Source organism: Clytia hemisphaerica, unplaced genomic scaffold (assembly GCF_902728285.1).
Source record: "Clytia hemisphaerica strain Z4C2 unplaced genomic scaffold, Clytia hemisphaerica genome assembly, whole genome shotgun sequence".
Taxonomy (NCBI): Eukaryota; Metazoa; Cnidaria; class Hydrozoa; order Leptothecata; family Clytiidae; genus Clytia; species Clytia hemisphaerica.
This window is the reverse complement of record NW_027104280.1, coordinates 770,498-795,679: the sequence shown is the minus strand read 5'-3', so window position 1 is coordinate 795,679 and position 25,182 is coordinate 770,498. Positions and strand designations below refer to the sequence as shown.

General features: G+C 36.3%; 3 protein-coding genes across 3 annotated transcripts; 1 reads left to right on the top strand and 2 right to left on the bottom strand.

Annotated features, from left to right (window-relative positions):
• Positions 1–1,214: 1,214 nt before the first annotated feature.
• On the bottom strand, positions 1,215–3,308 carry LOC136816930 (DDB1- and CUL4-associated factor 17-like). Its single transcript, XM_067073269.1, has 2 exons — positions 2,199–3,308; positions 1,215–1,850 (listed from the first exon to the last, which is right to left on the bottom strand). Exons 1-2 carry the CDS (start codon positions 3,266–3,268, stop codon positions 1,382–1,384), a joined length of 1,539 nt encoding a protein of 512 aa, XP_066929370.1. The 5' UTR covers positions 3,269–3,308; the 3' UTR covers positions 1,215–1,381.
• A 212-nt stretch (positions 3,309–3,520) lies between these two features.
• Positions 3,521–24,138, bottom strand: LOC136816929 (elongator complex protein 2-like). The gene is made up of 21 exons (XM_067073268.1): positions 23,858–24,138; positions 23,062–23,212; positions 22,223–22,313; positions 21,954–22,012; positions 21,660–21,804; positions 20,292–20,372; positions 20,051–20,118; positions 19,650–19,716; positions 19,346–19,483; positions 19,079–19,159; positions 18,735–18,817; positions 18,140–18,265; positions 17,498–17,548; positions 16,368–16,463; positions 14,898–15,147; positions 14,536–14,643; positions 11,243–11,300; positions 10,659–10,731; positions 8,625–9,049; positions 8,042–8,131; positions 3,521–3,724 (listed from the first exon to the last, which is right to left on the bottom strand). Exons 1-21 carry the CDS (start codon positions 23,884–23,886, stop codon positions 3,586–3,588), a joined length of 2,409 nt encoding a protein of 802 aa, XP_066929369.1. The 5' UTR covers positions 23,887–24,138; the 3' UTR covers positions 3,521–3,585.
• On the top strand, positions 4,349–6,307 carry LOC136816928 (uncharacterized). The gene is made up of 4 exons (XM_067073266.1): positions 4,349–4,472; positions 4,969–5,088; positions 5,250–5,495; positions 5,666–6,307. The coding sequence occupies exons 1-4, from the start codon at positions 4,382–4,384 to the stop codon at positions 6,253–6,255; spliced, it is 1,047 nt and encodes a 348-aa protein (XP_066929367.1). The 5' UTR covers positions 4,349–4,381; the 3' UTR covers positions 6,256–6,307.
• Positions 24,139–25,182: the final 1,044 nt, after the last annotated feature.

Here is a 25,182-nt window from a genome sequence, read left to right as displayed (position 1 = left end):
TCTTGTTTGTTTATGACTGTTCGGAAGTCTGGGACCGAATATCTCAACATCGAAAGCCGGAGAACAATAGCGCTATTGTTCGCTTCCTAGAAACGTATGCGTTGGTTGTAATAATGGTTAAAAAAGACAACATTTATGAAACAGTAAAACAATGTGAATAATTTCTTGATTATCGTCAAGCCGTAATGATTGTTGAGATTCTTAAAAAGTCAAGCACGTACCTTTGTCGCAAACGAGAGAATTGGGAGAGAACTTAAATATCGCTCGTCATATGGTTTTTAATTACAAGACATTACATTCAGTTACATTTCCCTTATTATGATATCAGAAATCTCGCATATTGGCAAACATTCAAGAATCTCAAATTTTTTGTATGCAGTGATGAAAAACTGTTTGGCTTCACACGGACAATACCAAAAGCTGAAAATATTTGGATCATGACAAGTAGTTTTATAAATTTCTTAGTTCATCAGATTTGATTTTAGTGTATTTTTTGGAAGAACTCCAAATTAAAAGTTCATCTGAAAATATTTTTGTTGCGTTTCCCCCCTTTCCCTTTGTCTTTGACACTTCCCTACTCCGAAAGTCATCTTTTCGACTGTTTTTGATTTGATTTTTCTCAGACAGGCCTGTCTGTTGTTGTTGAGTACTGTATGAAGATTTTAACTTAAATATGAAACTCTTTACCTTGAAATTTTGTCTTCACAATTAAACCACAGTAATGTCTATGGTTAAAACCAAGAACCAACAAACAAACTGTATCTTACTCTTATTAGGTTCTTAGTAGGGGGAGGGCTTATTGTTAGAGGGGTTGGAAATTTTAATTCTAAAAACCCAAAAATAAGCTAAAATCAGGCTTTATAGAGCAAAATAAGAAGCCTTCCTTCCCTCTGTCAGCTGAAAATATTTTTACAAATTAATAAACGATGGGGGGTCCTAATAAGGTCCGGGGTTGGAAGATTTTTTTGTTTTGGAGCAATCTCATCATTTAAAATATAAAGCACGTTGAGGATCCTTCACTTGCGATCGGAGTGATCTGAGGATTTAAAAATTGATACGAAAATTGATGTCATGTAGTCATACACGAAGTTTGAATTTTGAAAGTGGTTGAGCGATATATAGGAACTTAGTCGACCGCGCGCACATTATACCAAAGGAGACGCGCTGCGCGCGTAAAAATGAAAACAATAGACACAAGAGTATATTCAATCGTATTTAAAGTGTTTCATAGCTTTTCCTTGCAACTGTTGTTTTTGAAGCACGGCTGAAAACCTAACAACAAATCAAGTTTTTAAAAAAAAGTTTCACTAAAAAGAGTCACTAAATACAAAACAAAATTTCTCCGCGCAAAGTATGTAAGCCTCATTCCGATCAGTATTTCTCATTGCACTTCTTCTTGTAGTGAGTACACGAAGACAGTATTAGTTTGACGGTTTCCACCGATCTCTCCCATGCAGCAAACCAATAACATATCCTCAAAGAAAACACTCCAATCGTACGCGTCCGAATCAGATACAGACGGGGGTAAAACAATATTTCGAATTTCTCGACCTGTCTGATTTTCATATAACGAGATTACATACTTGTTCGACTCAACGTCCGATGCCACGTAACGGGTGTATAAGACGGCCAGAATGTCTAACTCCCTATCGTAGTCCAAACTATGGACGATCTCCGAAGGTAGAGCTTGCTCCTGAGGTATGATCACCTTTTTATAAGCACGCCCGGATCGTGAATATCTCGGTGGAGCGTTTTCGTTTTGTGTCATTTGAGGTGTAGAGTAGTTGATGGTGAAACACGTTTTGAACTCTATACTTTGTCTCTTGGAGTTATCAACAATCTTTAAACACCTAGTAAAGGAAGAAGGAAGGTTGATCTATAAGGTTGAATTTGTGATCTGTAAGGTTGAATTTATATAGACAAAAGACTCAGATATGACCAACGTTTGATTCCAGAGGATTAATTGACATAGCAAACTCGTAATATGTAAGTTTACGACCGTAGTTCGACGGGGAGCCAAAGTTTTCATCTTCTTGTGTTCTTTCCCCGGAACTCTACACTTACTTAAGAGAAAGAGCCCTTCTTTTCAGTTGCTCAGCATTAAACAGTCTTTATGTTACGGTCGAAAACTTCGAGGAGAGGTTTTTAAGTGAAAACACACGCAACAAATTATTTTGCGAATAGAAAAGCCAACTTACTTAATTTGATCATATTCCACGGAAAGCACCCTCCCAGAACAATCCAAATGAAAATAAGCTTTCTTTTCGTCATCTAATGTGACGTTAGCATTCCTATCATGACGTAACGTCGCCACTTTCACGCCTGTCCGCAAATCCAACAGCTGGCTGTGTCCGCGAAAACTAGCCAGACAATACCAAGGATAACCACCGAAAGTGAAACCTCTGATATCTTTACATGATTCTAATTGAAAGAGCATGACCGGCCGCTTCTTGAGATCCACATTAAACGGTAATTCAGAAGGGTATTCTCCGATTCTCCTGTGCTGAGATTGATCGGGTTCATCGGTCAACGAACTGGAGAGGATTTCGTTTAAATCATAAATAGAATAAGTCTTGCCAGAGTACACGATCACCATGTTATTAATGACGAAAGCGTCTTGGACTTTCCCAAAAACAGATTCATTGATAGGGAGAACCGAGTGAAATCGGAACGGTGTCATAGTAAAAATCACGAAAAACATGACGAGATCACGATCATTTTGACGAGGCTTCTTTTTCGTTCGGACCACAAATCGCGCCAAGGGTGTTTCGTAATTCATGTGTTTGAACGTCGATGACCCTAAATAAAAACGTTTCAGCAATGTCCATCCAGTGGGTTTCAGGGCGTACTCATTCACGAATGAATCACTACATAAAGCAAATAAACGTCTCTCATAAGCACCCTTCTTTAAACCTTGACCGTCATTCAACTCCGCGCAATTAGTCTCGAAAAGTAGAGTATGTTCAATCCGCCATCTGTCGATATGCGATCGATCGATTCCATTCATTCGATTTGTCTCTTCGATTTTCGTATCGAGAAAATGAGGCTCGCCTTTCTCGTTGAAACACCCTTGAAAGAATCGCGAAAAATGATCCAAATACATTTGACCATTATATCTGAAACTACTGTTTAGTTTCTTTCTCCAAGAACATTTGTATTCTCTGTTGTTCGATTGTAAAAGACATTTACAAATCTTGCGTTCGACTTTCTTTCCGAACGTTTGGCGTTGAAATAGGAGTCTTGTGACGTCATCACCTCCACCAGCCATCTTCAAAGTTTTTCTGATTTATCGATTTTTACACTGGAAGAAAAAAATAAACAAACAAACAAATCTAAGTAGCCGAGATAAAATAATGCAATTTCAATGCAAAAGTACAAAGGGACCATTTACTATTTCGAATTGAAAATTGTATTATCAAAGGAAGATTAGATCTTTTAAAACGTAATTTCATCGACAAAAATTTGAAGGAAGTTTCAAGCCCCACTAAAAGTCGTGAAAAAGAAAGGCACAAGAAGAGGATCATTCTATAATTGTCTTAAAAATAAATACAAAAACTCTATTTTCCATATAAAATAGATCGAATACTATAAATAAAAGTTGAGTATCCTAAAGGAGTGGTCACTGCTTGCAACGCCCAGTTGGTAAGCACTCCTCCGTTGGTGCTGTTCGTATTCATTTAACGGCCTCCATCGTAGACGTTTGATGGTTAAACAGGGCGTTAGACTGTTGAAGAAAATGCTTGGTTAAGGTAAACACAAAATATTGAGAAAACTTTTTGAAAAAAAAACTCAGCTGCAAATACGCGAAATCTTTGGAATACAGGAAGCTAGATTTAACAACTTTGATCAGAAAAAGGTCTCAACGGCGCATCGTGAAGGGCAACCGGTTATTATAGAAAAAACCTCTAGCCCTACAGAGTTCCGGATATCTTTAACAGATGATTCTATACCCCTGCTGAGTCCAAACTTATTTTGAACCTTGTCCTCTTGGAACGGAAATGGGGTTCCTCGATAGGGGCTGCACGTTTTTCTTCTGGAAACAAAGTGTTGTGTGGTCTGCCGTTATGAGGGCTATTTAGAAAGAATAACGATAGGGAGCTGGTTTTCCCACCCTCTCCAAGTTACTATTGGGCTCCAATGAATGGGATATAGGAAATCCAATCCACATTTACTTCATCAGCATTGGAGTAATTTCCCGAACATCTCTTAATTCACACTTTTTTCTACAGTTGTAAGAGTCTTTTCTGTTCTGTGAATTAGACGTGGAAAAGATTTCAATTTCTGAGAATTGACGTCAAATAATATTTTCACCAAGACTTGATTGAACCATTTAAGAGTTTAGAGTGGAAGAGAGAAGTCATGGTTCTTTAGTTCAGCAAATATGAAGAAACTAAAGAGCCATTTTAGTAAATTTTTCAGTGTCATTTTTTGCTGCTTTTTGAAAAAGAGTGACGAAGACATTCCAGAAACTGGTAAGCCTTTAAATATTTATCTTTTCATTGTTTTTTCATTATTCTCGACGGATGAAACAAAACTTAATCGCAAAAAACTTTAAATTTAAATAAAGTTTTTTTATCTAACTACCTTGTTCCTCTAATTTCCTTCAGATAGCACCGCGCCATAAAGAGTGGCGCCATTAGGCCGCAACGCAAACATTAACCACTTTTTAACTTCTACCGTTGCTGGGTGGCTCAGTCGGTGGAGTATTTGCCTTACAATCTAAGGGTTGTGGGTTCGATCCCCGGTCATCCCCAACTAATCAAATGAGTGGCGAAGATTCGGTAATCTGATCTAGGCGGTAAGTTACTGGGAGCCGAGAGTAGGTGTGGCGCTCCACTTAAACACTTGACCTCCCAGGTCTAGTAGCGCAAATAGAAAAGGGGATAGACGCCCTCGTTCCCGGCTCCACCGACATCCACCAGATGAATCTACTTACTACTTAACCATAATTTGTTATATTTTCTTTAGATTTTGGCGATGGAAAAGGAGCAAAAAAGGTTTCCTCTGTGATTGAAGCAGAGGACACATTAAAAAAAGAAAATACAAATGCTACAGTGCAGCAACGAAATTATAAGGAAAATTTCAAAGGTTTGTTTGCTTCAACTTTGCTTTTTGGTTAAACTTATTTTGAGTGCAACCATGTTAGTGCTTCACTTCTTGTCGAAATCCAAACTATTTCAATAAAATGTTTTAAGTTGGCCTATAAATTTCACGCTGACGCTTTTTCACACTATTTTTTTGTTTTTTAGATATTTTTAGACATTACGGATATGAGAAACTAACTGAGATGAGAGACACCCTTCAAAAGATGCTTATGAAGCAAAAGTTTCTGAATAATGTCGATCAAAGTCGCCAAAACCTTGAGCTGGATGATTATGAGATTAAACGGTTTTTCGGCCGTGCCGAAGGCCCAAAACGAAGAAGGCTTCTCGAGCTGGATGACTACGAGATGAAACGGTTTTTCGGCCGTGCCGAAGGCCTAAAACGAAGAAAAGGTGAGGAAAAAGTGAAACTCGATACACGTTTTTTCTTTTATAAGCATTGCACTTATAAGCATATCTAGACTCATGAAAAAATTTAGACGTGTGCTAAGCATTACATTTAAGAGCTCACGAAAAATGAATTTTCCTGATCTTACCAATTCTGATCTTTCTCGCTTTTTTAGCATATTTCTCAGATCCCTTCAATATGTGGCAAGTTAAGAAAGTGGAAAAGCAGGACCTTTGGGAATTCTTTATGTTGACGGGTAAACTTCCATGGGAATGTTTGGAAGAAATTGGATGGGACTACGATACGGTTGAGTCAATGGGAATCGAAACATTGTTTCCCATCCAGGAGAAGGAGTTCGAGGACGAAGTAAACCACGATGATTTTTGTGATGAGAATTACGAAAGTGAATATTCGTATTACACTGATAGTGAATCGGAATATGAAACAAACGCCGAGATCGAAACTGAAAGTGAAAGTGGCGTCGAAGAGAACAATGTTGAAGAGGATAGCGAAAGTGAAGATGAAGGACGTCGCGATCCGCATGCAGTTTTGTTGCGCCTCTTTCCACCCTCTCAACCCGACCCTGAATGGGTAGAGCGGTACGGCCACATCGCCGCAGGAGCTTATGCCAGTGACAGCGAAGAATCGGAAAGCGAAGAATCGGAGGAGGAAAGCGAGGACGAGGTGAGTGAATACGAACTTGATGATGAGAGTGAAGACGAAGAAGATGGAGATGTTTTCAACCCGTTCGCTCACGAACTCTAAATATCATCTTTTATATCCAGATTGTTTGAAAAGAAATACATTGCGCATTAGAAATCAATTTTAGATTATTGGTCAGCCCCGGTGACCCTTCAAATCGGTTCCGCGATTTTTTTTCCATCCGCAGCGCATTTGGATTTGTTTTTTAAATCCGATTTCGGATTATTTTCGGAAAACAAGTTATCGGTAAAACTTTGGCGCGAAAAATATTTTCTATTGGAAGAGAAAAGAAACACGTCACTTCATTTATTAAGATTTTTGTTTATTCAATAAATTGAAAGAAGCTAATGCATTGTAAATAAATAGAGAGTATAAAAGAAAGTTTTTTATGATTATTGAGGCTTTCTTGTCTGGAGAGAGTTTTTGTGTAAGAAAGCAGAGAAATGAACGTCAAAGTGTGGCGTAACATTAACAGAAACTTGGAATCATCATAACTTTTGATTGAGTTATCGAAACTGGACGGAATTTTCGACGCAGCTTCCTCAATATAGGCCCCCCCCAATATAAAATGCCCCTACTCATACCCTTACTTGGTTCAACACGTCATTTAAATCAATCTGACAAAGCCCCGACAAACGTGACGAAAGCTGCAGTGAACAGTGAACATCTAAAGCGACTGCCTCGGATATACTTTCTCAGAGATCAACGAACAGGTTTAAGACATTCTAACGAACAAATTTAGGTGAAATTTCCTCGGGGGTTACTTAGGTAAAATGGATGCGAACCATAAGGGTACCTTTTCCAGGCCTCAAAAGTCTCTCAGAGGGGTACAAATTCATAAGTTAGTCTCTAAAAGGGTCCCAAAATCACGAAAGTCGAAAAAAAATTTTCTAAAAAGGTCACGATTTCCAGAAATTTTGACCAAAATTTGGTGAAAATCAAACTGAAATTTGGAAAAAATCTACCAAAATTTTAGGAAAGTCTCTCAAAGGGTCCCAAAATCATCAAAATTTTGTCTCTCAAAGGGTCGATTTTCGGCTCGGACACCCGTCAACTCGTAAACCTAGTACCCCCTAACCCCCCAGGTGAAATTCCAACATCTACACGTTTTTTTTTATTAGAACACCTAAAATTTGGCTGAGTCTGGATGTGCTTATTTTTTTAGCAATTTTCAGCCTAAAATGTTCTTAAATGCGTTCTTAATTTTACTCTAAATCGATAATATTATGCAAAATAAAGAGCACCTAAAATTAGTAAAATTTGGACAATATTTGACTCTCGATGTTAGAAAATCCATCCCTAAGTTCGGTTAAAACTGACTGATTGAAAAAAGATTGTAGTTTCTTGTCATTTTTCCAAACTGAGGCTGGGCATGTTCTTACCATGTTCTTAATTTTTCGACGAATTTCAGCCTCAATGTTCTTATAAACTGGGTTCTAATAAAAAAAAACGTGTATCACATGTCCACTTTGAACAAATCCAACTTTGTGTTAAACATTTTTTTCGTCTGAAGTTTCAGCCAAAATGAGCTTTTCAACCTCTTTGACTTTAACAAAAAATTAGGTTTCTTGATTGTACTTCCTTCTAATCGTTTTAAGCTTATTAGGCTGACCTTCCAGCGCAGCTGGTTTATTTTTCATCCTTTCTCTTCACTTCAATTCGGGAGTTTTTGTATGTTTACGAGATAGAGAAAGCCTCCTCGTTGCTTTTTGAGCGTCTGCGACATACCCCTAACACTTACAGTAAACCTGCATGCCTTGTCCCGGGCATTCATTGCTTATCTCCAGACTATGGCTTTTCCTAATCTCAAATTTCTCCAATAAGGCTTTAGAATTGAAGAAAAGGATACGTTTGAGGGACACTGGTCACGTGGTGCCATTCGTTCAACCATTCGTAAATGCTGACTTTCCCTGATTCCGTGCCCAACGCTATCAAGTACCTAGAAATAAGGGGAAGAGATTCCTACAGTCTCTCTGCTGATGTAGAACTAATTCTTCTTATTTAACGAGGTTTATGAACGAACTTACCTTAAGAGAAGAAATTTTTGGGAAAATTTTTTTTGACGAATTTGGCGAATTACCTAAAAATTTCGCCAAATTCACCAAAATTTCTTTCCGCCAAATTTAAATCTATAGGCCATTCGCCAAAATAAATTCTCGCCAATCTTATTTTTCTTTCAATTTAGTCTCAATTTCTCCTATAAACCCTTTTTTTCCCCTTTTTCCCTCTTTTTTCAGCTAAAATATTGAACAAAAATGGGTCGTTCGCCAAAATGAATTCTCGCCAAATTGCACCAAAATTGGCGAATGGGCTCATTCGCCAAAATGTTTTCTCTTAAGATAGTCTTGATTGTAACGACGCATTAACTGGAATGTAAATCGATAGAGATTTTGGAAGAAAACCAATTGTTCCTTGTAAAACCGCTAACTAACCTGCCACTGGACGTCATTTTCCCATACACGCTAACTGCAGTGATCGCTTCACTTTGGTCTAGCGGACTACCTTGAGCACACCAAGTCTGTGTTTGTGCATCATTTCCCCATACCAGAGCTTTCTTATCTCTCGATACAGTGACAAAATATTGATCATCGAACGCCCAATCGCACGCCCAAATGATTCGCGTATGAACGCTCGTTTTCTTGTCCGTCTTCTGCACCAATGAGAATTTGTGATTGCCGTCCCCAGACCTCCGATGCAAGGCCCATGTTCGATCACGTGACACAGAGAGGAGATACTTGCCGGACTTTGAGAAAGCCATTTGGGTGACGGTTAGCGTGTGAGCATTTGTCAGGCTGTCTGTTTGAAGCCATGTAGAGGTGTCCCATATCAAGATATTTGCGTGCTCTGCGGTTGATGCCTGAAAGAGGGAAGAGTGTTAAGATTATTTTTGTTATACATGCAGCAAACGTTAATAATATAATAGTACGAATGAAAATTCGAAAAATCTCATAATCATAATCGAAAATTGACAAAAAAAGTTTGATGTTATGAATATCTATATTTCGTGCGAGTCTTTTTTTTAGTCATGTTTTTTAAAAAACAATCTTCCTAAATATAGAGCCAAGAAATGCAGTCTAGGGCTCCAAAAATAGAAATTTACCAACTTTGAAATGTGACATTTCCCTCCATCACAGTTGACTTCAGGTTGTTTTCATCAAGCTCTCAGACTTATTGACACCTTTGAGAGCCGATGCAATGGGCTTTTCCAGAAATTGTCCGTAAAGACCCCCTGGATATCCTGTCTAAGGATGATACAGACCCCTGGATGTCCAAGGGCATATTAGGGTTGAGGATGTCCGTCTAAATCGTTTCTGACCCCCTGGATATCCATGTATTTTATGCTGGACCCCCTGGATATCAATGTATTTTGTGCTAGACCCCCTGGATATCCATGTATTTGTGCTGGACCCCCTGGATATCCATGCATTCTGTGCTGGACCCCCTAGATATCCATGCATTCTGTGCTGGACCCCCTGGATATCCGATATCCTCAACAGGGGGGGGGGCACGGACTATTTCTGGAAAAGCCCAATGCTTAGTCTAGCAAGCTAGACGACTAATTTATACATAGTAGAAATAAAGCAAAAAGTAATGAATGGAACAATTTTAGTTTATACAAACTAAATCCCGTATTATTATTAGTATTGGTATTATTAGTATCGCACGCATTATAAACGACTCCAGTCTACCCAATGCAATGATACAATCGCTATCAAGAAGTTTTCCAAAAGCAAAGTCGGCAGTCTCTACCAATACAATAATAAAAAGTTAGTAAGGGCTGTACTGAGAAATATTGCCCTGGGTCAAGTAACGATTTTTTGCACTTTACAGCTAAAATGACTGAGAAAAGCGACTGGAAGAACGACTGGAAAAGATAAAGATTTGTGTGAATTTCTAACATCAGAAATGAAAAATGAAAATAAATAATGTCAACACGTAGTGTCCATTTTCTTTGAAAGTGTCACAATGAATTTTCTTAGTTGCTGAGTATCAGGCAGAGACATCGAGTACCATTTTGTACTAAATACGAAGTCTTTGGTATGACCCGGCCGAGGGTGGAACCCGCGACCTTACGCGCGGTAGCTGGATGCTCAACCGCTACACAGCTTCTTTTTTTTGGTGTTTAGAAATTTTGGTGGATTTTAAATAATGCTGATGTCATCTAATTTCGAGAGGCAGGAAAAAACATTTTCTGGAAAGTGAAGCTGGCTAAACTTGTAAAATTTCATGGCTGTATAATGGCTGTATCATGGCAAGATCTAGTTAAAATTCCGACGCAAGAAAAGCTTCTGATATCATATTTTTACCTATAATTTTCATCAAGACACATTCAAAAATATCTCAGAAATTACGAGATGTTCAAAAAAATAAAATGCGCTCGAAAATTAAAGGAATTAACATAATCGACGATCACCGCAGTGCCACCTGAAATTATTACGAGGAGGGTCAATTCTAGAACTTCTTACCTTACAAGCAGTTGCAACCGTGGAACCTTGAGCATCTGACGTCAAACAAAACAACTCAAAGCCATGACCGTATCTGTAATGCGGAAAAAACAAAATTGAAAATACTGTTCCTACTGCCTATAATACCGAGTTTATGTATTTGCACTTTTGAGGACGGTAGAGTGACTGAAGCGATTTGGAAAAACCTGCAATTCCGCCCCGCAAAATCGAGGACGGTAAAAGTGCTGATTTACCGTCGTCCTTAGCTGGTCAGGATCTACTCAAATTAGAACCTTACCGTCTCCGTCACTGAAAACCACAGATACATAAGCTCGCTAATATCAAATTAAAGAGGGTAATTTATTTCTGGCACACCCGGTAGAGTAAACGTTAGTCCAAGACCTTTTCCCAGATATCTTACATTCTGGGAAAAGGAGCTGAAAGAATTAAATTTGCAAAAGACCGTGGGAAAAGAGAGCAAGGATTGAAAGCATGTGACTGACTGTTTATTATTCTCTTTTTCTAGTAAACTTTTGACAAGGGTAGGGCTCTGCTAAGAAAAATGATAGAAAGTTCGTCATTGGATGACAAGAATGTGTACTTACAATTTTTGTAGTTCTGGCCATAGAGTGTGTTGGAGTAAAATATCTTCTACTGGAGGGACTAAAAATGTAACAAAACGATCAAGGTCGAACATTTGGTCATAATTAGGTTGATCGTGACAAATTGGAAGAGGACTCCAAGATTGTTGAAGAACAAGCTAAATGCTGAATAGACCTACCTGATTATGAAAGTTAGATATCCATAAGGAGAAAAATGAAAACAATCAGTCAGAAAATATAGCGTTTAGCGAAAATGTATAACGCATTATAATTTCATCGTTGATTGTTGATGGGGGAGAGGGAAGGGGAGTAGGGAAAAAAGAAATAGAAAGTTCCGGTTGCAAAAAATCAGTTTTATTGACAATTGAATCATGCTTGATCGTGGGCATTGTTATCAATAATGTTTTTGTGTGAAGAAAAAAAAACAAAGAAAATTAGGAAAAAGTCCAATGAAAATCTGCAAAAACGGCGATTTCCAGCTGGAAAATTTTTTTTTCTCAAAAATCGGACTCGGCCATGTTTTGGGCTAATACGAATCGGTAAAATGTGTAAAAAATCAGAAAAAACTAATGAGCCAATCCCGAGAAAAGCTGATAATTTAATTTAAAGGACTTGCGAGGGAGGTCCAAAAATTAAAGTCGCATCTAATGTTATCTGATATTCTGAAGTTGGATTAGAAGCTTAAAATCCAATTCCCTAATCGGAGAGGAATGGTAGGTAACCTAGGTGTGCCACATCCTCAGTTCAACTGCCCTTACCCGAAAACACCTAAAAATTTGGGGATCATCAGTAAAACAATATATATAACAAGTGACACTTTTATGGACCTACCTGGTTATGCATTTAACACGTATATAATTGATATCTACATAAGCGTGACCATTAAACAATCATTCAGAACACAAATAGTGACGATCTATTAAAATTAGTCGTTTGTTTCTTATAAAAAACGTTTAGAAACCAAAATTTCATGCTCTTGAAATATTCTTCCATATTGAAGACTTCGAGAGCAAAAAAACATATCTCATCAAAAAATTCAGTAATTTTAAGAACATTGATGTATGCTTATTAGTGATTCTTATAGATAAAGATCCGTTTTTTGAGCTGAAAAATCATTTTTTTACAAAAATCTGCTTGAGCCATCTTTTACCTACTTTCATGCAAAAAGTCAGAAAAAAACAATGATCCAATATTTCAAATAGTCTAAAAAACCCTTTTTTTAGCCGTTTTTTAGCTGAAATTTGCCCCCAAATTTGTTTTTCCGAAAATCGGGCTCCGTCACATTCGAGGGTTTATAGTTATGCATCTTTGTTCAAAAAATCATAAAGAATGAAAGAGCCAATCTCGAGAAAAGCTAATACCTAAGTATTTGATTATGTGCTTATAAAAGAATATCGAATTTGGCCAGTTTTCCTATAAAAATACGCCAAGCAACCAAAATTTCATGTCTAAACACACATATTTTTTTAAAGTAAAACCTCCTGAGCAAAAAAAACATCTATCTCAGAAAAAAATTGAGTAATTTGACTAAGAACATTGATGTATGCTTATTAATATGATTCTTATAGATAAACATGCGTTTTTTGAGCCAACAAATTTTTTTTGCAAAAATCTGCTTAAGCCATCTTTTACCTACGATGGTACCCTACTTTCATGCAAAAAATCAGAAAAAATTAACGACCTAGTTTTTTAGCCGTTTTTTGGCCCAAATTTGCCCAAAAATTTTTTTTTTGAAAATCGGGCTCCGTCACATTCGAGGGTTTATAGTTATGCATATTTGTGCAAAAATCATGAGGAAAGCTAATAACGAACGAACGAACGAACGGACGAACGGGCAAAGGTTAATTTAAAGGACCTCCACCGAGGCCCGGAATTCCCGAGTTATTTTTTCCGAGTTAAAAAAACCGAGTTAAAAAAAACGAGTTATCCCGAGTTATGACGTCATTTTTGGAATTTAGTGACGTCATTTTTCATTTCATAACTCGGTTTATTTTGCTTCCTTTAACTTTCCGAGTTATTTTCCATTTTTTAACTCGGGAATTTTTGCTTCCTTTAACTTTCCGAGTTATTTTTCATTTTTTAACTCGGGAATTTTTTCTTCCTTTAGCTTTCCGAGTTATTTTTGAATTTTTAACTCGGGAATTTTTGCTTCCTTTTCCAGTATCTTTCACTTCACATTGCGCAGAATAGTGTTTGATGTTCGAATTATTTTTATACAAAGACGGGGGTAAACATTCGAATAACAATATACCTTCAGGTCAACATTTAAAGACTTTCCACTTTGAAAAAGTTGCGTATTTGACCCCCGGAATGTTTTTTACCCGCAAGTCTAATTAGAGCCTTATGACACAAAAAGATTCGAATTCATAATTCGAATGTTTTGCAAAGGTCACACGCGCGCCGGAAACTTTCGAATGTTTTTCTGTAAGTTGATTTGGTGAGTGTGTGCACTCTGGACAGTTTTATTTATTTATTTTTTAACATCTCTCATAAAAATCTACGAATAGTCTGTGAAATGATTGATTCAAGAAACGTTGAAACGTTGGTGATTCATTCAAAATTTTTACAGCGAAGTGGGAAGGACTCAGTGAATTTTTTTGAGAATCTTGTCATGTCACTTAAGAATACTGTAAGTGTAGGGAGGAAATATAAATTTTGAAATAGCTTTATCTCATCACTTACCTGCTGTATTTTTTGAGATTTTATTTATGCTGTAATATTTTTGAAGGGCTTACACTTTGTTTATCTAGCAGGTTTTAACTTCAGTTCTTGCTTTTCAATTATTCACTTGTTTGTTGATTATTCATTTTATTAAGCAGGTTAAGGTTTTTCTAGTTGGTAATGGATTGTTATTTCTTTGATTTAGGTTGGTATGGGATCAATAGATTAAAACTGGTGTTTTTTTATGCAGAAAAATAACTCGGAAAGCTAAAGGAAGCAAAAATTCCCGAGTTAAAAATTCAAAAATAATTCGGAAAGCTAAAGGAAGCAAAAACTCTCGAGTTAAAAAATGGAAAATAACCTGGAAAGTTAAAAGAAGCAAAAATTCCCGAGTTAAAAAATGGAAAATAACTCGGAAAGTTAAAGGAAGCAAAAATTCCCGAGTTAAAAAATGGAAAATAACTCGGAAAGTTAAAGGAAGCAAAATAAACCGAGTTATGAAATGAAAAATGACGTCACTAAATTCCAAAAATGACGTCATAACTCGGGATAACTCAGTTTTTTTAACTCGGAAAAAATAACTCGGGAATTCCGGGCCTCACCTCCACCGGGGTAGGTCCAAAAAAAATCCTCACCGGCTTGTAAGGTAGGATTGAAAGGAGCAGGGTCTTCGTTGGCAAAAGCTGATGCTTTCATTTGCTTGCTTTCTTCTTTATTCTGTTCTTTCCAACTGTGGATGTCACCTAGGAAACAAACGTTTCATTTTCCTTAGCTATCATACTTTTTTTACTGTATAAGAATGTCTAGAGGATATGACCAACAAAATAAGAAGAGTTTAACATCAGTGAAAGTCCATTTTAATATAAATTACCCTGGAAGCCTTAAAAAGCCTTTCCGAGTAGAATTTGTCTTATTTGCACAGATCTAAGTCTACGAAACGTGAAAAAAAATTCGGGCAACCTAGCCCATAGCCCAAATATCAATTCCAATTAAGTACCTTCAAAGACAGCTTTATTGGAAAGACCAAGAACAGGGACAGTGGCTCCAACCGGAAGTTCTTCAAGTGTGCTTTCATCCTTCGTAAGTTTTGTTATGCATGTGAGAGAATTGTAGAACGATTTCGGTGCAGTGAACACACGGGCCACCTTCTCCTGTGCTCCTGACACATATTTATATTTGTTGAGAATAGAAATACATTTCATGTCGTAACCATGAATCTGTGGTCGCCCAATCTCATGCCATGTGCTCTGTAATATTGATGAAGAAGAAGCTTTTATTTTTGAAAATGCAAGTAATTTGGAAGATTCTTTGAAAGTATCCCACGGGCAGTGGCGTTGTGGCAAAATTTTTCTGGAGGGGCCAAAATCAATTTTTTTTAAATGGCGTCCCCAATTTCCCAAATTGGCGTCCCCACCCACCAGTTTCTAAACTTTTACTAATTCATTTGCCTAGGGATAACGAGGAAGGAAATATTTAGTGGATAAGAGTATATATCTTTGATGCGAATAAAAAAGGGAAAAACAGACCCCACCATGGTTGGGGTCGACTTTAAAATTTTTGAAAATCAACTGCCAAGATACCCTAAATCACTAATTAAAAATAGACAAATTGCTATAGAGTGAAAAGAAAGAAAGAATGTGTAATGCGAGCGAAGCGAGCGAAAAAATTGATGTTTTATGATTTCAATATTGTTGTCAGCAAATTAGCTAGATTGCAAAGAAGTTACCAACTAACTTTATTTCGAGCGAAGCGAGCGAAAAATTGCAAGTAATTTAAAGTTATCTCAGTAAAATTGGTCCTGGGGCGCAATTTAAGGCGCATAAAATATGATTTTCAAGATTGGCATGGGCGCATCTCTTTTGGCTCCCCTTCAAAAAAGCTCCCCGCCCCCCTGCCACAACGCCACTGCCATGGTGTCTCCACCTCTCTTTTTGACTGTTTCCAATTTTTGATAGATAAACCAACCATAATTTTCTTCAGTGTGCTTGCTAAAACTTATTTCTATATGATGGTCCAGGAAACATTTCAAGCTAGGAAATTTTCAAGATCAACAGTTTTTGAAGGACTAATAAAAAAGACTATTGAAAAAGAAAAAACAGGTGGTGTAAAAAAAGTATGTCAAATTCAAAGTATCACAATTCAAAATAAAATGAGTCCCGAATTTATATTAGCTTGGAGAGACCAACCGAAGACATTGGAGAGAGATACTTTTGAAAAAACTTAGGGATAGAAATAAGGGGTAAAGGAAAGATGAGGTTTGAGTATTTCTCTACATCTAGCTGGAACAACGATTACTTTTTTTAAACTTGGGATCAGATACAGTATGGTATAAAGTTGGTATTTTATTTCTGACTTTCCCTTTTCTTTTAGGGCTCCATTCCTTTCACTAAGGCTTTACCCCCTTCTTTGAAAATGCAGCCCGTAATATGCGTATTCCAAATGACGACAAAGGACAAATGATGTTTACCTTGACGTCATCTCGTTGCCATGGCACAAAGAGACGTGTTGTTTGATCAGTGCTCGCCGTTATCGCAAAATCTCCATCTGCACACCAATCAAAATCCTAGTAGAGAAATGAGAACATGTTCAAAGATCAGTAAGCATGCATCCTTGGGTTCTTGATGGTGGTATGATGGATTGTACTGTATTTTTCTGCAGTGTCTGTTTGGTGTTTGTTGTTTGTTTGGAAGCTGCTGGTCGGTTCCTTTTTCTGTTATGTTTTCTGAAGCCAACTGAGTGTGGGCCCTTAAACACGTGGAAAGTCACTTTGCCAGTCACAAGCCTGGGACTTCGGGTTGTGTTTTGTGTTTGTATCTTTTTTTATGTATTTGATGTATTTGATGTAATTGTCCTTATTTCGTATGTATTTTGATGAACTTGTGCGATCGGAAGTGTGTTTATCAAAAAAATTGTGCAATTCATTGTTTCTCCACTATTACTTTTCTTCTATCATCTTCATTTGGATTAGGTTTTTCTTTCACATACCATACCACATTTAAAATGGGTCCGCAAACGTTTCAACTATTTTAAGAAGAAGTGACGATAATGAAAGAAAAGGCCACATACCTCTACTTGACCAAGAAGAAGTGAAGATAATGAAAGAAAAGGAAGCATACCTCTACTTGACCAAGAAGAAGTGACGATAATGAAAGAAAAGGAAGCATACCTCTACTTGACCAAGAAGAAGTGAAGATAATGAAAGAAAGGAATTACCTCTACTTGACCAAGAAGAAGTGACGATAATGAAAGAAAAGGAAGCATACCTCTACTGACCAAGAAGAATGACAAGAAAAGGAAGCATCCTCTACTTGACCAAGAAAGAAGATAATGAAAGAAAATGAGCATACCTCTACTTGACCAAGAAGAAGTGAAGATAATGAAAGAAAAGGAAGCATACCTCTACTTGACCAAGAAGAAGTGAAGATAATGAAAGAAAAGGAAGCATACCTCTACTTGACCAAGAAGAAGTGAAGAAAATGAAAGAAAAGGAAGCATACCTCTACTTGACCAAGAAGAAGTGAAGATAATGAAAGAAAAGGAAGCATACCTCTACTTGACCAAGAAGAAGTGACGATAATGAAAGAAAAGGAAGCATACCTCTACTTGACCGAAATGCCCACTGATGGTGATGGAAGATGACCATTTATCCTGGAAACCAATCAAAATATCATGGTGACAAATAAATAGAAAGTATACAAGGTTAAGTAAGAAAAACTTCTAAACCTAGCTTCTTAAAAGTGTCTTCAAAGGTTAGTGCTCACGTATTTAAAGAAGTGGCGTTTCAGTACTAGGTCGTGTGCATTTAACGCTAGACGCACGCGTTTGACACTAAACGTACTTGACTTAGAAAATATAATCATCCTAGTGATTACACATATTAGTCGCAAGCGTTCTTAAACACCTGTTCTTAGTGAAAAAAAGTTAAACGCACATATAAAAAAATATTGCTATGTGCGTTTAAGGTTCAAAGACAAGATTAAATCTTTTCAATTCCTTTGTAATTTGCGTTCTCCCTTTTCGCTATCCATTTGTTTTTTCCTTCTTTTCTATCAATCCTTGCTAAAAGCTTCCAGTGAGTACATAAAGATGATCTAAAAAATTAAGCGTCTGCGACTAACATTAGACACGCGCGACTAGAGTTAAACGCCACTTTTTTTAATATGTGAGAACCAAGCTTAACAGTTTAAAAGGAACAAGCTTAAAAGGCATTAAAGTAAGAAACTTTTACAAATCTTTTACCTGTTCATCTCGATTCCAGAGTTGGAAAGAGCCTTGGTAACCGTGAGCAATCAAAGAGTTTCCACAACCACTGAACGCACATCCATAATAACCAAGGGTGTTACCTCCTACTTCTCCAAACCTTGCCTTAGAATCAATCAAAAGAAAAACAATAGCTATTTGTACAACAACAAATACATTGTCTTTCAAAGTGTCAGCTTCACTAATTAAACCTTGTATCTCACTTGGCGAGTTCTGTTTAGAGAAAGACTTTTGTATCAATTCTTTGGAAAAAATACTGCAATAGGTGTAGAAGTGTTTTCAAAATATTCTGGGGAAGAAAATTATGTAAACGGGAGAAATGATACTGCGAATGATCAAAGCCATGAATTTTCAATTGAAACATCCAAAAAGAGTAGAAAGTTATGCTGATCTGAAAAAATGGAGACTTTCCATCAACAAAATGAGCAGGGGAGTCATTCTTATGGGACGACAATTCTGAGGCCTGTCAAAGATGTTTTGAAACTTTAAAAAAGTATGTTAGAATGGCTAATTCAAAGGACTCAGACATGCCATGGCAGCTCTTAAACCTACCATCAATGATACCAAAACTTACCTTATCCATCCAAATCTCATTTTCTTGATCATATTCCCAAAGAATTAGAGTTCTATCCATGCTTGCAGATACCAAACAAGATGCTGAAAGAAATGAAAAATATAAATAAGACTGACAAACTTCAATAAGTTTAGTCGCCGATATCAATTATAAACTAATAAAAGTTTGCTACAAGAGGAAGGATAGTTTTTACCATGTAAGGGACATTGAAAGTTAGTGGCAAATTGAAAACAATTAATGTTAATTTCATTAAACGACAAGCTTAGATGAGTGCTCACTTGGCAAATCTAAAGCAGAGCTAACATTGCCAAAAATGGAATGAAGCTTTACAAATGCAATCTTACCACCAGCTTTTGGATTCCAGGAGAGACCAAGGACCCATCCTTCATGTCCAATCAAAACTGAATCCAGTACCACCATGAAATCTGTTACAGAAAATGAAACGAGAAAAAAAACATAGCAAAACAATGGTAAAAATTCAATGAAGCTTTCCAGAAAATGAAGAACTAGATAACGAGAGTGTACAAGCTATGACATGGAAATCTAACACAAAATGGTACAAACTGATTGCAATTTAACATATAATAAGAAAAACAACAAAGAGGCTTCACCTGTAGAATAAGCTTTGAATGATTGCGTTTCCAAGGTGACCGACTCATCTGCATTTTCATCTTCTTTTGTTTTCTTTGTAATTTTCCATAAGCGAATGAAAGTGTCTTGTGAGCTGCTTGCAAGCATTAATTCTTTGCCTAAAATACAAGGTAAAGAAAGTAAAAATTGTATACTTGGTATATTTTATTCTAGATAACTAAAAAGAGTTGAACTATATTCATGGTCACACCGATTTCTATAGCCTATATATGGGGAAATTTTTAAAACTTAAAAGTTTGAACAATAATGTTAAAAATTGGTTACCATTATGTTGGAAAGCTAAGCATCTGACCCAGTCTTCATGACCATGCAGACTGATCACTTGTTCGAACTAAGAGAACAAAACAGAGAAAAAATGTTACAATGAAGTTGTATGCACTGTAAAGATTATTGAACCATGATATGAGACGAAAAAGAAAATTGTACATGAAAATAGGGAATTATAAAAGTTGATACAATACAAAACAAAATGCATAACGCTTCAAAATCAGATTCGGTAATTTTGAATCACTCAAGCCAATTGTGAGTCAAAAAGAAAATGATAAAGTGACCTTATTTTATTATTTGCATCCAGAAAATAGGGCTGCTTTCAAGCTATGAAAGGAACAAAGGGCTTTGAAAATTATTAAAATGTAAGCAAAAATAGCAAAAAGCCACAGGCATACCTGTCCAATTCCATTTAATCCATACAAAGCGATGGAAGTGTCATCACGCCCAACCGCCAATATAACTCCTGAAAATAGAAAAAGTCAACTCAAACAATTTGAAACCTTAAAATGTATTAAATTTTTGGAGTTTACACAAAAAAGTCCACTTTGAGTAATTTCTACGCATCAAGGCACTTGAGGCACTTTTGTACTGCAAAATAAAAAGAAGAAAAATCAAGGAAGCTCCAACTGGGTTTACCTTGATCATTTGGTAGCTCTGACAGTGCTATTGATAGTGCAAATCCATTTCCAAAAGATATCGTTTGAATACATTCAAAGTCTAAAATAGGTGGATTAGTACTAGTTATCGCATGACTTTGAGTGCAATACGAGAAATATTTTATGAGTTTTGAAATTTTTCCGTAATATTGGTAAAATTTCGGAACGAGTAAAATATCGAGTATTGCACGAGAGGTCATGCGATAACTAATTTATTGTCAACTCAAAAAATTGTACTTCTGCCTTCTGTGTAGTTTCGAATGTTTTTATTCGAAAATCTAATTTGAACGTTAGATTTGAACAAAAACATTCAATATGTTCCCGCCGAGAATATTCACACAAAAACAAAACAGAGAGCTTTTCTCGATCCAGAAGACTTTTACTTAAGTGTTGCAAATTTTTCAGAGATGTATTTGAAAGTTTCTAGATCGATAATTCAAAATGCAGATAATGTACAGTATTGTTTCGATAGAAAAGAAACCCTTCATCAATGGATTAATCAGATTGATAACACTCAGTGTTTTCTATGTTTTTGTTTCGATTCATGGAAAATAATAGCAGAGGAAAGGAGTTCCATGATGGAAATGTAATAATGCTTAAAAAACAACCTTTTTGCAACAACAAAACAATTTGGATAATTTCTTGATTATTGTCAAGCTGTAAAACGTTTCGAATTTTAGAAGGAAAAGTAATGATTGTTGAAGAATTGATGCTTCAAAGTCAAGGAAGTATTTTTGTCGAGAATTGGAAGAGAACTTTTATAATGATCGCTCGTCACGTTTAATACTATACAAGACATTAAGTTTCCCTTGTTATGTTATGAGATATATTATTGGCAAAGAAGGCAAAGATTCAAGAATCTTAAGTCTCTCCAATGCATTGATAAAAAACTGTTTTCTGGTTATCACACGGACGAATTTACGAAGTAGTTTTATAATAATCTCTTTATAGTTCATCACATTTGATTTTAAGTGTCTTTTATGGAAGAACTCCAAAGTAAAAGTTGATCTGAAAATATTTTTGTTGCATTTTTCCCTTCGACTCCCAGTCAGTTCTTTTTGGCTGGTTCGTTTTGAATTTTCTTCCGTCGCTTACCCAGTCCCCCAAAAGTCAACGTGGTCATATTTCCAGACTAGAGAAATATGAAATATCTCAAATATTTCCATGTTCTCGACCAATCAAAATGCTTATATTTTTTTGGATCGGCAATAAGAAAAGTTATTCCATCTTATGTGAAAAGATGATTGATCACAGTAAAGCTCATGTTTTGTTAAATGCAGAAGCTAACAATGATTGACCTATTACCTATCTATATCATAAGTGAATAAAACTGTAGTAAAATGGGAACCTGTGTCTGAGGAAGCTTTCCATATTCGAATAGAGGAATCGGCACTGGCAGAAGCTATGAAAGTTTCTTTTGTATCTTTAGATGTGTAAGTGGCAAGAGATTCAATGGCTCCTGTATGTCCAGACAGCGTTTGTTTACACCTCCACTAAAATAAATGATAATTTTTGTTATTAATGGTATTGTCAATGGTGTTGCAATAAGGCATGAATAGTATTGAAAAGGAACAGTGCTAAAGAAAGTACTAGTCACTTATAATACAGTAAAAAAATAATGCCCCATAGAAAAGAATTTTACCTTATCATCAGAATTGTGCCAAATGTTTATTGTTTTATCAACTGATCCAGTCACTAATTCTGAGATAAAATAATATCACCAAGAGGTTATCCAAGAATAAACATAATGCTATTTTTTAAATCAACAATAATACAACTACAAAGTTCAACAACAGTTCATTTGAGTCTCTATTAACATAACTTACAACTTGTCTCTTCTATTCTCTAAATCTCCCCCACTTAGAATTCACTATTTGAAGAGCACAGGATCAACTCTTTGTTATTACTTACCACTATTTTCTTTTTCAATCCACTGAGTGCAATTTACTCGGTCCCTGTGTTTGTTTAGTATCGCCTCAATCTTGTATGCTTCATTGTGGACCTGGAATAGTAAAACCATGTCAAACGAAGATCATATTTTTATTACACAATTTAAATGAACAGATGCACAGAATCAAAAGAAAATCTGAAATTGTGATAAGATGATGAAAGTCTTCCAGAAGTTGCTTTCTTGATAATGTAGAAGCAGGACCGCAAATAAGTGTATCTGGCTGGAAAAGCCATCCAACTGCCAGAAAACCTTTATTTTTGTCACAATGTGCAAATGTCAAAAATGATCTATTTTAATTCTTGAATATGTATAATGTGATTGAAGCCTCTAATTTGGCCAAAATGCTTAGAAAAGTGAGTAAAAAAAATAACACAGTATAGCCTTCTTGTACTTTTAAAATATATACCGTGAGATTGGGTAACTTGCATCGGTGGAGGCTAATATGCATAGCCCTCAAATGAATGACCTGGCTGGTCATTTAAATACAAAATTAAATCAAAACAAAAATGGTAGACTAGAGCTGCAAGCGGAGCTGCGTAGTTCATTTGTTTTGAAATTTTGCTGCTTTGATTGGTCAGTCATTTGATGGCTATGCAAGTTTCCCTCCATTGCTGCAAGTTACTTGACTTCACGATACAGCAGAAAAAATACATATGGCAAAAAAGTACAAAAGACTTGCGATTCATATGGTTTAGTTATTGGGTTGTATATCACTCAGACTTATTGTCCTAAAAAAATCTATTCACAGTAAAGTATGTAGAGGGACGGGATGAATTCATCAAAAATGAAAGCCACTTACACTTGGTTTGTACAGGACAGCAGAATGTGATGAAGCATAAGCAATAACATTTCTCCTCTTAGACCAACTGAGGCCCTGAGTTGTTTTATTACAACCAGCACAAAAGAATTCCAATGAACAACTCGCCATTTTGATTTTACCAAAACGAAAACTAATAATTCTTAAATCAACCATATAAAAGAGTCAAATGAGTTAGAACTGCACTATACTAATTGTTTCGCGCCATAGAGACGATCATCAGTTAAAATCTTGTTGAAGTTGAAGATTTTAAACTGATGATCGTCTCCACGACATGAAACTATTAGTATTGAAATAAAACACATTAACTTCATTCAGCAATAGTATAGTATATTTTTCTACTGCGTGATGATACAAATCGTGCATTTCCATTGGATGTTGGAAATTTATTTGTCATGTGACAAGGAGTTCAGACTTCACATTTAAAAATAATAAAATGGCGGAAGGACATAGAGCTTTTTACAGATCTCAAAAATGTTTACTATAAGGCGGCAATCACAAATATCTTTGTTTCGCGTCGCCCGACCGACTCTTGAAAATTGAGTAGAATTGAGTCGGTGAGTCGGTAAATTTGTCGGACTTTTTCTGTCGATGACGCTTCCTTCGCTCAAAATTTTTATTATTTTTGATTTTTTGCGAGCGATTTCTAGCGCATTCGTGGCATTTTGACTTTGTTTATCATTACATGCACCATTTTGGGTTGGAGGTCACAATGTTCAAAGCAGTCAGGGCCTCCTTGGACTTTTATAACATTAGTTCGGATAGAATAAAAACATACCTGATCAACACAACCAAACCTTCTGTCATGCGTTTACTCTTTCCTTCCCAACAACTTTCGTTTTTGATTATGTAGGTTTTAAAATCCACAAGTAATGAACCTCTTATAGCTTTATCTGAATAAATCTGGTTGAAAACCTTCTGTCAGGTTTCATTCCGTACGTTTTTTATCCACGTGGTGAACTGGTTTCCCCGATTTCCTGATAATTGAAAAATTGAAACCTTCCCATGACGATTGGGCCTGCCCAATATATTTACCGTATTCTAACGCTAATATAATCTAGATAGGAAACAAATATTAAATTTGATTCTTTTTTTGTTCGTATTTCTAAATTTCACGATAAAACGAAACTATTTACTAACTAATTATTTTTTTTAATGGGCGTTGAATCTATTGAATGATGTCATAATCAATGCCGTGCATATTTTGTCAGCGACGTGCATATTTTGTCAACGTCCTTTTCATTGGATAAATACCACTAAAATATACTGTCAATTGCTATAACTTGGGACGATTTGTCCAAACATGGAACTGGTTGATATCTGGTCTGTATTTTCACTTATAATTTGTTTTTGTGTATTTTTTAATACGCCGTTCATTAAGTCAAATCAAATGACTTTGGAGGTTCGGTGAAATGGTGGCTGAATTGCCGTCCCATGTTTTGTCAGAAAGTCCCAAGTTAGAGCAGTTGACGGTACAAGATAAGTAAACATAAATTTATTGCCCGCGAGCACGGCTTAGCTAAGCGCACCTCTCTTATTCATTATCTAAGAATTGAAGCAGGCAAAAATTACCGCGCGGGCTGATAGCGAACAAAGGTTATTTGAAAATATTTTCAGTTAAAAATCCAAGGTAGAACAAACTAAACATAGAAAGGGGGTATTTTTTAGTGGTGCTCTTGGTATTTTTTTGAAATTCTATGTTTAGATTTTTCTACCCAGGCCCGTTGCTATGCACGCGCGCCCTGTTGCTAAGGGGTGACGTCCATATTCAAAGTTGCCACGCGTAACGGGAAAAGACTGTTAGTGGGTAGGTATATTGGAATGTTGAGAGTTGTGGCATTGATGACCAAAATGAAATTCCACTAAAAATTCCAAGGAAAAAATCAAAGACCGCTTATCGTAGCGCTCACTTCTTCGCTTTTTCCTTTAGCACGCTATCCAAAATCCTTTCCCTGAGCAATTTAGGGGCGGTTTCAGAGTATAACATTCTTGGGAGTTTTAAAAACAAAGGCCGTTTAAAAATTGTGATGGAATTTGGCCGTTGTAAACCTCAGAAAATGGCAACCTTTGTATCAGGCCGTTTGTTTTGATTTTAGCAGGAAT